The sequence below is a fragment of the Malurus melanocephalus genome, unplaced genomic scaffold (genome assembly GCF_030028575.1).
Source record: "Malurus melanocephalus ecotype Western Australia unplaced genomic scaffold, MMel_1.1 scaffold_56, whole genome shotgun sequence".
NCBI lineage: Eukaryota > Metazoa > Chordata > Aves > Passeriformes > Maluridae > Malurus > Malurus melanocephalus.
This window is the reverse complement of record NW_026623288.1, coordinates 3,053,802-3,066,782: the sequence shown is the minus strand read 5'-3', so window position 1 is coordinate 3,066,782 and position 12,981 is coordinate 3,053,802. Positions and strand designations below refer to the sequence as shown.

The 12,981-nt window shown below is 41.5% G+C and overlaps 1 protein-coding gene across 1 annotated transcript in view; it reads left to right on the top strand.

Moving 5' to 3' along the window:
• LOC130573325 (insulin receptor substrate 2-A-like) overlaps positions 1 to 11,298 on the top strand; it is a 22,160-nt gene extending 10,862 nt beyond the window's left edge. The window contains exon 2 of the mRNA XM_057365685.1: positions 8,886 to 11,298. Within this exon, the coding sequence (XP_057221668.1) occupies positions 8,886 to 8,890 (5 nt within the window). The 3' untranslated portion in view covers positions 8,891 to 11,298. The remainder of the gene's footprint in view (positions 1 to 8,885) is intronic.
• Positions 11,299 to 12,981: the final 1,683 nt, after the last annotated feature.

Here is a 12,981-nt window from a genome sequence, read left to right as displayed (position 1 = left end):
GAGCAAGGGAAGGTAGTGAGCTATAAATACAGTGGTTGTAATGGTTTCAATGACTTGAAAAGGATGAGGTAAATGTCAGAACACTGGCCAGGATATTAATCTTGGTAAGAGGAATGTGGGCCAACATGTATCTCCGAGTTAGGAGCATGTCCCAGTGTTTACTTCTCCCTTTTAGATGTGGAATGTGATAATTTTTTTCTGGTTTTATTTCTTTTTCCTTTCTGTAAGTTAATTTTCCTGCAGACATGTGGCTGGTAGATTTGGTATGAGCAGGTGTGCAGGAATGCATACYAGAGCACAGGATCACCCTGTGCAGCATCCCGTGGCTGTTAATGTCACATGGACTGGGGCCTCTGTTCTTGGTTAGACTTTGCTGCAGAAGTAGCCAAGCTGGTGGAACTGCCTTGGCATTACTACTGGTTCATTCTTACTTTTTTAGGTGGCATCTCTAGTTTTCAGGCAGTCTTCTAGCATTGGAGAGGAGGCACAGCGGAGGCTGGGAGATGGTCACCTTTAGGATTTGTAACCAGTGCACCAGAGCATTTGAAACCCATCTCTAGGTGGGGAGGTCTGCATGGGACCTGCTCGTTACTGCTGCAGGCTGGAGTTCAGCACCATCACTTCCACAGGGGAAAGTTACTTTATTTCTGTGTCTGTAGATCAGGTTGAACAGATGCTGCAGTGGTTGTAGGTAAGTCTGGAAGTGGTGGCAACAGTGAGGCTTGCTTCACTGTTGAAAGTATGAGTGATTGAAATATTAGTGTTGGCATGTTCCACAAGGTAGGCATTAAACAAGAGTTGCACACTATTGATTAAACCTTGTCTGTGTGTAGACTCAATTTAACTCTGTCCTTGTGAGCTCCCTAACTGCTCCTGGAAGCTGAAGGTGCGATCCTTGGCTCTTGGGCTTGTGCTGTGATTTCAGAAGAAGTTGCTTCACACATGCAGTCCAATCTGAATCTTTCTTCTTCCTCCCCTGCATGAGGTAGGGTGTCCTAATGTTAATGAAGAGCCAGTAATGTAATAATCAGGAAATGTAAAAAATKGATGCAAGCTGCTGCTGTGTGCGATAGCAGCGTGGCTGATGGGGAAACCATTTMTTTTTCTATGCAGRCACACATGAGCTGAAAATGTAACTATGTATGTGGCTGTTTAGTAACTTTCTGCCTTTGACAATTATTTGAGGCAATAGAGGTGAAAGAAGGTAGTGCTGAATGCTTGCAGGTGGTGTTGTCTGAAGTGGTTGAGAAGAGGGAAGGGATGAATTACAACAGATGAAACTTCATGTAAAAAGGAAGTCTCGGGAAAGGTGGTTTGAAAGGTGGGGAGCTGTTTCATTAGTCATGAGTGACACTGCCCTTTCTCTTGGTTGTGTTCATAAGAATAGTTTGGCTCACTCAAGCCCCAGACTTGTGCCTGCAAGCAGACACCACCCAGCAGAGGAAGAGCAGGGCAGGCGTGTATAATACTTCCCACAAACATACACCCAGCCTCTGATTTTCTTTTTTTTTTTTTTTTTTTTCCAGCTTGGGGGATTGCTTGAGCCTGATGTAGTTGTCTGTTTTATAATCCTTTATGGATCTTTGATCCAAGTACTTTTCCAATCTCCCTTTGATCCTGTGTAAGGTCCTTGTATCCACAGAAGCCTGCGATCCGTCAGGACATGCTGCATGCAGACCTCTGTCYGTTTTGGACCCTGCTCTGTACCAGCCTTGTTTGGCAGCCCCTGGTTTGTGTAGTGGAAGAGATAAGATTCGTTATCTTTTTTCTCCAGGCTGCTTAGGATTGTGTAGATGCTGTGCCTTCCTCTGCCATACACTTGTCCACATGTTGTGCCATGTATAGTGTGGACCTGTGGTATAATCTGGTCTTTTAAAATTTCCTGTTATRTCCCAATACTTCTCTTCTTGTTACCATTCTGTTCCTCACTGAGATGCYGTGTCACACTTTGCAGGAGTTTTTCTTCACTACTTAAACTTTCCAAGTCCTTTCTGGATGCAGGAAGCAGGGCTGTAYGTGCAGAGGTGTTGGCTGTGGCTGTTTTCCTTCCTGTTTGTTTCCAAACAGTTCCTAATGCCCACTTGCAGCAAGAGCACAGACAGGAAATATTCCTCCCTATTGGCACTGAGGGCTCCTGACCTTTGTCACAGGAGCAGAGTGAACTGCAGCAGGTGGTATTCTCAGAAGCCACACAAACAACTTTGTTTTTTTTGGCTAAAATTTACCCATATTTTCTGTGGTTCGGGAGGTCAGGTGCAGTAACTCACACACTTGCTGTGAAAATGCTTTCTCAAAAGCAGAACCTTTTTTTCATTCTTCTGCAGCATGAAAATCTGAAAATTTGAACATGTTTTGAGGTGGAGACAGGTTAATTTTTAGTGTTTAGCTATATTGTAAAAGAAATTTAGTTTWAAGCCTCCAAACAAGCAAACTCAAACCCCCAACAACTTCTTGTCAAGCTGTCCAGTGCAATTTGAGTTGGTGTTAGAGCTGTGCCAAAACTGCACGCAAGTTTACTAATTCTAGGAATAGTATCAGTAAAAGAGATGACATTAGAAAGTGYGCATAAGGCCTTCCTAGAAACAACCCTGCTGTTTATTCAAGCAGGAAAAAAAGCCGCTGTTGCAAAAGATAAGGCATTTCTGCAAAGTGAATAAAAATTATCTTTAAGCATGGGACAAGTTTCTAGCTCATGACATTGCTGAGCAGTAATAATATAAAGCCCCTGTTTTGAAGGAACAATTGTACGTGAAGTTTATTTGTAACAACAACTTGGCCTTGTAAATTTTAGAAATAACAGCTTGAAGAGAAGTCTAATTCACTGGGACATTGTTACCAGTTGCTGTGTTTAAATAGTTTATCCAGTGAAAAGTGGGTCATGCAATGGGGTTTTTTTTAAACCAAATATTGCTTTTTTTGGCTTCTGGAAATTATAGGTATGACATACATTAAGTAGCTGATTTYGAGCACCATTAGGCTGTTGTTGGCTGTAGAAAGTACGTGGAATATGTGCTTGGTGGTCAGCAGGTAGCTGAACACCTTGCCAAATCAGGATGTCTCTGTGTCAGGGCCTTGTTTGGGACACCCAGATGCTGCAAATGCACATGTGAGGGATGCAGCAAGTGGGTTGTGTTTTGATTTGTACACTCAATGTCTGCTGGGTGCAAATTAAGAAATTCAGCTTTTCTCAAGTAATGTTGCTCGTCTCTAGCAAGGTTTAATGCTGTGCCATTAAAATAAGGACTCAAATAGGACAATGACATGGAACAGTAACTGTATTTGGTAAGATTTGGAGAAAAAAAATCATCTCACTAATTTGTGAAGAATGTATTTGGGGAAATGACTGCTCCCTGGCCTRCCTGCCATGGGGAGGCTCCATGTGGAACTTGCTGCTGTGCTCCTGCCCAGGCCCAGCCACAAACAAAATGCTTTTGGATGCCACATTGTGTCCTGAGGTTGTGCTGGGTTTAGTGCTTTCCTGAACAACAGGAATATTGTGTGGCCATGTGCACAAAAAAAAGTCTAGGGCTGCTCTGCTGCTTTTGATCTGCRTAAATCAGATTAATTCTGATTTCCCCCTAACCTGAAGTTCAGGAAATGGAGAACTTCAGCAATGTTCTCCAGAAAGCATTAAGCTGTCTTAGTCTTTGACATGGAGATTTTAATAATTTAATTAYCTTAAATTAATATCTTCTGTAAGAAAAGCTTTTATCCTTTTAGGAATCGGTTGTAGAATTATGTCAGTGAAAGTCTTTCCTGCAAAAACAGGTATTATTTAGGATGTATTTCTTTGAGAGAATTAGGGTATGTCTGCTGTGTTCTTAAAGCGTCTCAGTATGTTTGAAAGTGTCCTAACTTGTATGGCCTTGATAATTCAGATGCAGGAAATGAAGTGTAAATTGGCTCTATTCTCATCTGATACATTTTCAAGTGGAACACACTGGGTTTGCATCTAATGAATTAAAACTGATTTATCTCTCTGCCCCTAATTTTTGTAAAACTATGTGATTTTGCGTAGAAAACTTGTGGTCTGCTTTCTCAGTGTATTCCTTAATTTTAAATTGAGCAACAGCATGCTGCCATCCTGTTTTAAATATTTGCCCCTTAGTTTTTCTCTTCTGCCCTTGTTTTGTTTTTCCTCTGTTCCTCAGCAAAATTCAGACTACTGCATGTAGTTTTATAAACCTGATYCCATGCTAAACTGATGAATTGAAATTTAATTGTGTAATGAAGAGAACATTGCTTCAGTTTTCCAAACTTTGCTTGTATATTTTGAGAGGTGAACTCTGAAATTTTTTGGATGCTTTCTAGACTCGTTTTCCTTATCAAATACTGATTAGAAGTTGAATTTGTATTGTCAATAGTCTGAAGCAGTAGAGGTAAATTTTGAATAATGGCTGAAGCATTTGTGCAAAATCTGTTAATGAAGTTTGGAGCCCAGTGTAAGGTGCAATGCAATGAAAACTACCTAGAGTAGTATATTTCTGGGCTGCCTTGAAAGGTTTTTTTGCAGTGGTGTTTTTTGCTGCTTGTTTGTTGTCATGATCAGTTATCAGATTTTTTTTTTTTTAATTTTTTTTTTTTTTTTGACTGAGTAGATTTTCTTGGAAGAGCTTGTGACAGTACAGTCCAGGAACAGCTGTGTGTTTACACTGCAAGTGAAAGTTCTGTCTGATTTGGCCACCAAGTTTTATTTGGTGGCATTTATGTTTGAGAACTTYGGGGGAATGTTGGGTTACTCTGTGAGCGTTGTACCTCTTGTCTCTGCTAGTTCACATGTCATWATTTGTTTATCTTACAGAAGAACTTCTTCATCCCTTTTTCTGACAGCTTCCTTTACTATTCAGTCAGTTCTGAGTTAAATCCATTCGTATGGGATCTGGTATGAAGTGCTAATCTGGTTTTTATTGTTGATCAGCAATTCTCATATYTGTAGTATTAACACAGAAAATTGATGTCTGRTGAATCTTACATWATRAGACTGATATAAGAAGATTYAGTTTCAGAGAAGYGCTGCTGTTTTCTTCAAGCACTGCATGGCTTCATTAGGTTTTCTTCATCAACTGGTTAATGAAAAAATGGAAGCAGATCAGGTATGGGAGAGAAGAGCCACCAAGGAGCTTAATTTATCAGTGCTCTTGCAACCTCTATAAATCAGGCCACGTCCCTGCCAAAGGATGCTTCTGCTGAGGGGCCGCAGCGGTGGCAATCCAGGTAGCAGCAGCACAACAGACACTGGCCTTTACAACAATATTTCATGTTCTCACATTTAACCCATTTTGGACCTCTTTTGATGAACAACTCTCGTGGTGTAGGAGCGTCTTGCTAAACCACCCTGGTGCCAAGGTGACCCCAAGGTCCTGCTCTCTCCCGGTGGGCAGTGGCAGCACTGACCTGAGACTCAGTGAGGGGGGTGCTGTGACCCAGCACAGCTCCAGGGATGTGTGGGGAATTCAGGAATCAGTGTCAGGGCTCATGACTGTGGCTGCACAGCTGCCTCGGCCTGGGCTGCAGACCCCACTGTTGTGCCATGGGATGGATGCCTGGAGGTTGTGCTGGGTGACCTGCAGGCCTTTGGCTGCGATCCTGCTGCAGCAGGAATGGGCTCCTGAGGACAGCCCTCGGGAATGTTGGTGACTGCAGCACTTTGCAGCAGTGATCTCGCAAGACTTCAGTCTCCTCTTAGATTTCAGATGAAATTATTTTCTTTTATGTGGTCAAATTTCACAAGTTGCTCTTTGCTTTTTCTATCTGAGGCTGGTATATGTGTCCACACACACACACACACACACACACACACACACACACATATATCTATAAATGCTTGATACTTTTATCCCAAAAAAAAACCTGATGACTGAGGTCACCAGCCAGTTGTACTGCTCCAACTGCAATACTGCAGTTTCCAGTTTTAATAAGGGGATTAGAGAAGTGGTGACAACCAATAGCTCCATGCATGAAAGACTCAAGGCTTTATGAGACTGACATCAGCTTCTAGGCAATGTTTATGTGAAACTCCCTTATGTTTATTTACAGGTCACACAATTCTGTCTTACTTTAAAAATGAAGAAGAAACGTGTTGAAGTGTAGTTTGTAATCACAGGGGCAGCAAATTAATGAGCTCTCGTTTAGAAAGTGCAGAGTTTGGGAACAGAGGATGCTGCAGGGAGGTCCCAGGCTTTCTTCTGGTTTCCTATAAATTAATCTCTGCTGTTTGGGGTTCTGCTTGYGCTCTCGYTTTAGAATTGGTTGTCATGCTGCTGCCTGAGTACACCAGGCTGGTTCAGAGAATTAAACTTAGGACTTAAGCAGRCTGGGGTTTTTTTTGCTCTTAAACCTTTCCCCTCCAAATATCTTAAACATAATTTTGCATTAGTTTATGAGAATTTTCAAAATGTTTTAGGTATAAATACTGAGTTCTGCCATATGGGGTTGTCTGATTCAAGCAACTGGGCCTTTGCTCTTCAAAATGTTTTGGGGATGTGCTTGRAGAGATTAGAATAACTTGTCGAACAGCTTTCAGGTGTGCCTGGTGTGTAAGGCGTGGAGGAAAAATACCCTGACAAAAGCAGAGACAGTTTTTGAAGTTCCTTTTATGTGAGCTTACAGGTCCACAGCAAGGAAAGGGTGGGGGGATGCTGGTAAAGTTAATTTTTATTGAATATAAGTTTAATATAGAAGCTTTAAGTGTTTTAATGTTTGACTGGTATGCATTGTTGAGGTGTGATTCATTGTAAGCTGTGGTGCATATTTTTATCCTTTGGTCTTGCAACAAAACAATATTTTTCTAAAGAGGAAAATGATTTCAAAAATAATAGCTTCAGTTGGCTTTTGTGAAAACAAAGCCATTGCTGACCACATCATGCTCTGTGTGTACCAAGCAATAGCTTTTTGTAGTGATCTTATGATGTCTGTGAAATAACACAAATAGAGATTCTCAAGTTGTGGGTTTATTTTGGCCATTTCTTCCTTTAATTGAGGAAAACTAAGTTGCTGTATTTTTGAAGTCTCTGAGTATTTGTGGAACTAAACACAGCAGCCTGGACTTTGGTGAGAGCTGGGTAGGATTAAAAGGGAGTTTCTCCTGGAGGGGAAAGGACCCCTCTGTACTTCCACACTGCTGCCAGTTCTGTCATCAGTTTTGCCTCTGTCCCTGGGCCATGGGCAGCCTTTGCTGAGGGCTGGAATGGGCAGGGCTGCTCAACTGAGCTTTGGGTTGGTTGGTTTTTTTTTTTTAAGACACGGTACTTTTAGCTAGACAGAAATCAGAAGTTCTTTAGCACAGGGTGGAGTTTGTGTGTGCATACCTCATGATTGGTTTGTAAGTAAACATACAGGTTTGCACTATTACACATAATGCTTGTTCTTTCCGTGGTTACCTTTTCTTTAGCGTATCCCTGGGGTAGAGGCAAGGAAGAACTGTGAGTTCTTTAGCAAGGAGATGTAACTGATTTCCTTGGGACCCACCAGAAGAGCATGGGCAGGATTAAACTCTGAAACCCCTCCTCGGTACCAGGGGCCTGTGCTGCCATTGCTGTGCTGTGTAATGAATTGTTCTCGTATTGCAGCTCTTCTCAGGCAGCTCCCAGAGCAGGGAGAGAGCTGGCACTGTGTGGCTTTGAGRGAAAAAGTAGCTGACATTTCTGTATTTGTTGTTTCCTGAAGACAAAGTCTCTTGCACTCGTTTCTCAATGAGAGCAGCTGGCTGTTTCCTTCTTCACTGTACTGCAAGGAAACATTCTGCAGGCACACACCTCAAACTTGGAGAGAAGGTGAGCACAGCCACCTGACTGGCAGAGGACAGTGCCCTCAGTCTTGGCTGAGAGGACAAAAATGGTGAAGAGGATGGTGGAACAGTGGACAGTCTGGGAGACAGAGAGATCCACTGTTTTGATTGGCAGTAGCCCTRCAGACTGAAAATTAGAGCTCACATTGGCTCAGCTGGGAGCAGAAGGGGTTTTGTAGGGAGCTGAAAAGTGACTTCTTTTGTGTTCCTCAATTGTGTTCACACAACTGCAGAAAGCATTTGCATGTCCTTCATCACTTTTTTCTATGTTGGGAAGCTCCCGAGTTGCTCTCACCTCAGCATGTGTGGGGTTAATTGCAGAGCTGGAGGTGTGCTTTGAGGGCAGACTCGCTCCTGTTGTCATTTCTGCCTTGTCACCCATCTGTATCTTCCTGCATGATGTTGGTTTTTGCCCATCATTTTACCAAGTGCTTTGACTTCTGCCTTTTCCAGTCAGTTTGAAGCCCCTGAAGAAGGGAAGTGGCTGTAGCCTTGTGCTTTTGTATTGGGTGCCTTCAAAAACAGATGAGTGTACTCTGAGGTGTTTTAAATTAATACTAAATAAAACTTTTTTCCTGAAAAGCTGAGGACAGGGCATGCAGCTGTGATGATTTGCTGCTCCTTGTTTGGAGCTGGAGGTGCAGGGAGTGTTGGTGTTGCAGCTCAGCCCTGCTGTGAGTGGCAGTGTTGGCCACAGCCCTTGTCACTCGTGTGTGAGTGGTCCTGCCTGGGTCCCCTGGCCTTGGCAGTGCACTGGGGGACAGTGCAATGGCAGTTTTGGTCCATCCCCAGCACGGGCTGCCAGGATGCTCTGGCTGCTGCCCCAGTTCCTGTCCTGTGTACACGTGTCAGTCTGGCTGCAGCAGCTTTTCAGCGCTTGCTTCAGACTCCATCGTTCTTGCTTCCCTCAGGATCTCTGCAGGGYTGGCATTTGGGAGTGTCCCCTCCCTCTSCGAGGGACCCGTGTTCTGCAGTCAGCAGCTCTCATTCCTGCAGTGGATAAGCTCCATGTATTTTCCTCCCTGGAAAACAATTTTTTCCGATATAACTTGCATTTGAAATGTCACTGACTTTTTTTTTTTTCCCCCCTCCTTTCTAGACTGACTGCATTGCCATGGAAACCATTGTTGAAAGAGAAGACTTTTCTGCTGGTAACTCCAGAAACTGTGTGGTGCTTTTGGAAGCAAAGCTCAGCTCCAGCCGGCTACTTTCATTTCCACCAGCACGGACATAGACACACATCTTTTTAATTTTTTTTTTTTCATAGACATCAGCTCTCTACAGTTGAATTAATTTGAATTGAGATTTTTTCATAGCTGTGCTTTGGTGATGGAATTTGGTCTTTCATGTCATATCTATTTGGGAGGCAGTGTGAATGCTAATAGGAGATCCCTGTATGTCCCTTTCTTCTTCCTGCCTCTTTCATTAATTTTTAAGAAAAATTTATATTCTGAGAAGTCAAAGCTGGTTTCTGATTGTCTGTTTAACATGGGTTTTACTTCTCTGGTACATTAACAAGTGGTTAGCTTAAAACATGTATTGTTTAGAAATATTTTGGCAGTTCAGGATTTTTCCAGGTAACKGGGCAGAAGGAGGGAGGGAGAGGTGCACATTAGCTTGAGGGGTGAACCCGTGGGACTGGATGGGTCTGAAGAAAAGAGACCTCTTCTGCCTTTTTTTTGTTTTTTTTTCAAAGGTTTTGCTTTTATGGTACAAGAGGTATTTCTTGAGCATAGGCTAGAGGCTTTTAAATCAAGTGTCTGTCAGAGCTTAAACGGAAATTTTTTTTTGCTCAGAATTTTGGTATGTACAAAGTAGGATTAATGGGCTGGTTGTCTTGTAGATTGTTTATGTTCTTGTTTATAAATATGAATTGTGTAAAATGAGGTTTTTGTTCATGGATTCGAATGAGAACTGCGGAGTCGTATCCAATGTTTGTGACTTCTGCATTAGACTTGTCAGTTGTAGCTTTTTAAAGGGAAACCACCCTAATTGATCTTACTTTCAACCAAAGTCCCACTTTTAATTTGGGACTATTTTTGTTCTTTCTTTCTGRCATAATAGGGAAAAAAAGTAAAAAGTTGGCTCGTGAATTGTCTTTATCCCACTGACAGAAATGTGAACAATGACTATTTGACATTTTTAAAATAAGCCCTGATTTTTCTACAATTTAAGTGCTTTACTCTTGTACTGAATTTTTTTTTGGTTGAAATGAGTTTAGCTTTTTAACACTGCTATGAATTTAAAAGAGCATGACACTAGTCATTGGTACATGCAATGGATTCTAAAAGGCACTGATGATTGCTAAAGGGTTTCAAAGTGGTACACAAATCCTCATGCTGTACTGCACCACACAGCTGGGAATCCTCCACATGTATATTGTACAACGGATGTGCCAGGCTGCCTCACCTCCAACAGACAACCTTTCGATTGCCGGTACAGTGTGTGTAACAAATTAGACACTGTCAGCTTGGATTGTTCAGTGATGTGTACCCTGGTCCATTGCTGARTAGTATTGAAATATACATGTCACTAAAATATGAGGTGATTGTTTGAGTTCTTTGTTTTAGGATACATGATACCAATCAGTTTATGCAGTGTCTAGTGACAGGGAAAATTGTTGCTACAGGGTTTTAAAGCACAGACCTGTTTTTGATTCTGGAAGAGAAGTTTCAGTTGGTACAATTACTTGCTGCTAAACATACAGGAATTAAAAACATGACCACTCTTACAGACCATGATACTGTCTTGCCATATAGCTGTTGGTTGGTCTCATAAATGAATAATGCAATACGTAGACAGCTTTTTATAAAGCTTTACATCTTTTCTAAGAAATCAAAATTTGGATGAAGATAGTTCTAAACATTTAATGTGAAAGGAAAAGGTTGTTTTGAAGAAATTTGTTACATACTTATTTCATATTAGATCCCTGAGGCTGCCATTGTACAATATACAGCACTGATTTAATACATGCTGAATAAATAAGTAAATGGGTAACCTCAAGTATAGTGGTACAAATACTAATAGGTACGGCATAATAAATATGCAATCTTTTTGAATCTCTTAGTTTACAGCAACTAATTTATTCAGTATTGTGCTGGAAGAACATTTTCAGATGATGTAAAACATATCACTATATATACTACCTTCCAGCTACCCGTTTATGCTGCTGTATAGTACAAAAATACCAATGATAGAACAATGTTTGTCCTGTAAATTTAATTTGATATTGGACAGTTATTGTCTGTACAAACTAAAACATATATGGTTGAAACTGTTCATTATATTTGCTATTTCTGCTTCACAGATCTGTTTTAAAGTTGAGCTGATTGATCTGGCTTTGTCTTCCATTGTAAATATTGTTCTGTTGTTTTCTTTGTAAAACACATCGCGTTTGCGGTTTTGGGAGACTGGCTTGAAGCTCTGTATAGTGTTTATATTTATCTGACTTGGCTTTCCATAGAGCTACTTGCAGTAAATACGTGTTCATGTACTGCTGTGTCTGGGTTTTATTTTTAAACAAACTTTTGGGGTTTTCTGTCAGAAGTGCATTTCCTACTGCTGTGGCTGTGTCTCCTCAAAGTGTCCTTGTGTCCTTGAAAATTTTTCAGAAGTTTTCCTACTCTTTCAGAGCAGTGATTGCCCATCTCTCCAGTGTTCTTTGYCTTTCCACTTAGTTTAGAAGGTAACATACAGAAAAATGCTCAGAAGTTTTCTTTGCCATGGATTCATAGTGCCTGYAAACAATTAAGCTTTGTAGTGAAAAAAACCCAAACAATGCCCARTACTTTTTCCGCTTTAAATGTAGAACACTGGCAATTTTTTGTTCATAACTTTGTCCATGACTGGATGTGAAAGTCTCATGATCCAAAAGACTAGTCCTGTGAGAAATTTTTATAAGTTCATTGTGAAAGAAGGGCCTGACTTTAGGGTACAWGGAAACAAGTGTGTTCTGCTGTTGTATCTTTTGCAGTGACACTCTGGTTTTAAAGTGTCACTGCAAAAGGTATGTTAAATAGGTCTCAGTATATGAAACGCAAATACAAATAGAGAATTTCATCATTTCAACTAATGTACCCACCTGTAAAAACAACTGAAGTCAGAAAATACCAACAAAAGGTAGTGCTTATTGACTTGAAGGATAGGGCAGTAATTTTCTACAGAAAAAGGCTTTGCTTTCATCCACAGATAAAGGTGGGTGACAGTAATCACTGAAATATGTTGGATGGGACCTTTCTTTTAAAATTGCCTGAATTAATTCTTATCCTGTTACCCAAATAGTACATTGAAACAACCCCCTGGAAAGGTCAAGTTTGCTGTAAGAATAGGCTTTTGCTCAAATAAAGCAGCCCCTTTCTCAGGGCCCCTTTAAAGAGTGTACAGCCTATAGTGGGAGGGAAAAAAGGAAAGGACTGCTCAGTCACAGCAGAAAGAGCCCTACCAGCAGCACGAACAAACAGTGATAATTATCCAAACTCTGTCCAGGCTCATGTGACAGGGCCACAGTAAGTGCTTCAAAATATCTTTGACTGCATCTGAAATGGGCCAATGACTGGAGGTTGGTGGGGTTTTTTGTTGGGGCACACGCAGTTTTACACTGATTTTTCAAACGCCTTTGGGTGACAGATCTCTCTTGCATCTGAAGGATGGAAGGCCTCAAAGCCAGAGGGCACGTTAGACTTCCTGACTGAATCTGAAGACGGGCACTAGAATACATCTTAGAAGTCTTTGGCAATGCTTTGAGCAATTCTCATGGGCTGTGCATYTCCATGAGCTCAGTGGTACTGGAAAAAAACAGTGATGGGTTCACAGCAGGGGAGAGTGACCTTGTTAGAGGTACCAGGTTTCAATAGTCTCTAGTGCATTTTTTTATCCCTGCATCCTGTTTTGGCTATAGCAGCAGTTATAGATTTATAGCAGTTATATATTACCTATAGAATTAACCCTTGATTGTCCATGCAGAGCTGTGGAGCAGTATTGTCTTGGGGGAGAGCAAGACATCGTCTGAGCTTGCTGTGCATGTCTGGAAAGTAGAAACTTCTCCCCATCATCCCCTTTTGGTGAAGAAACACACCAAGTTGTGTCTGGGTTAATTTACAACTTCTAAAAGCACCATTATGGTTACAGTGTGACAGCTCAGGGGGCACTGGAGCTGCTGTTGGCAGAGCAGCCCYGACCCCCATCCCATCTACACC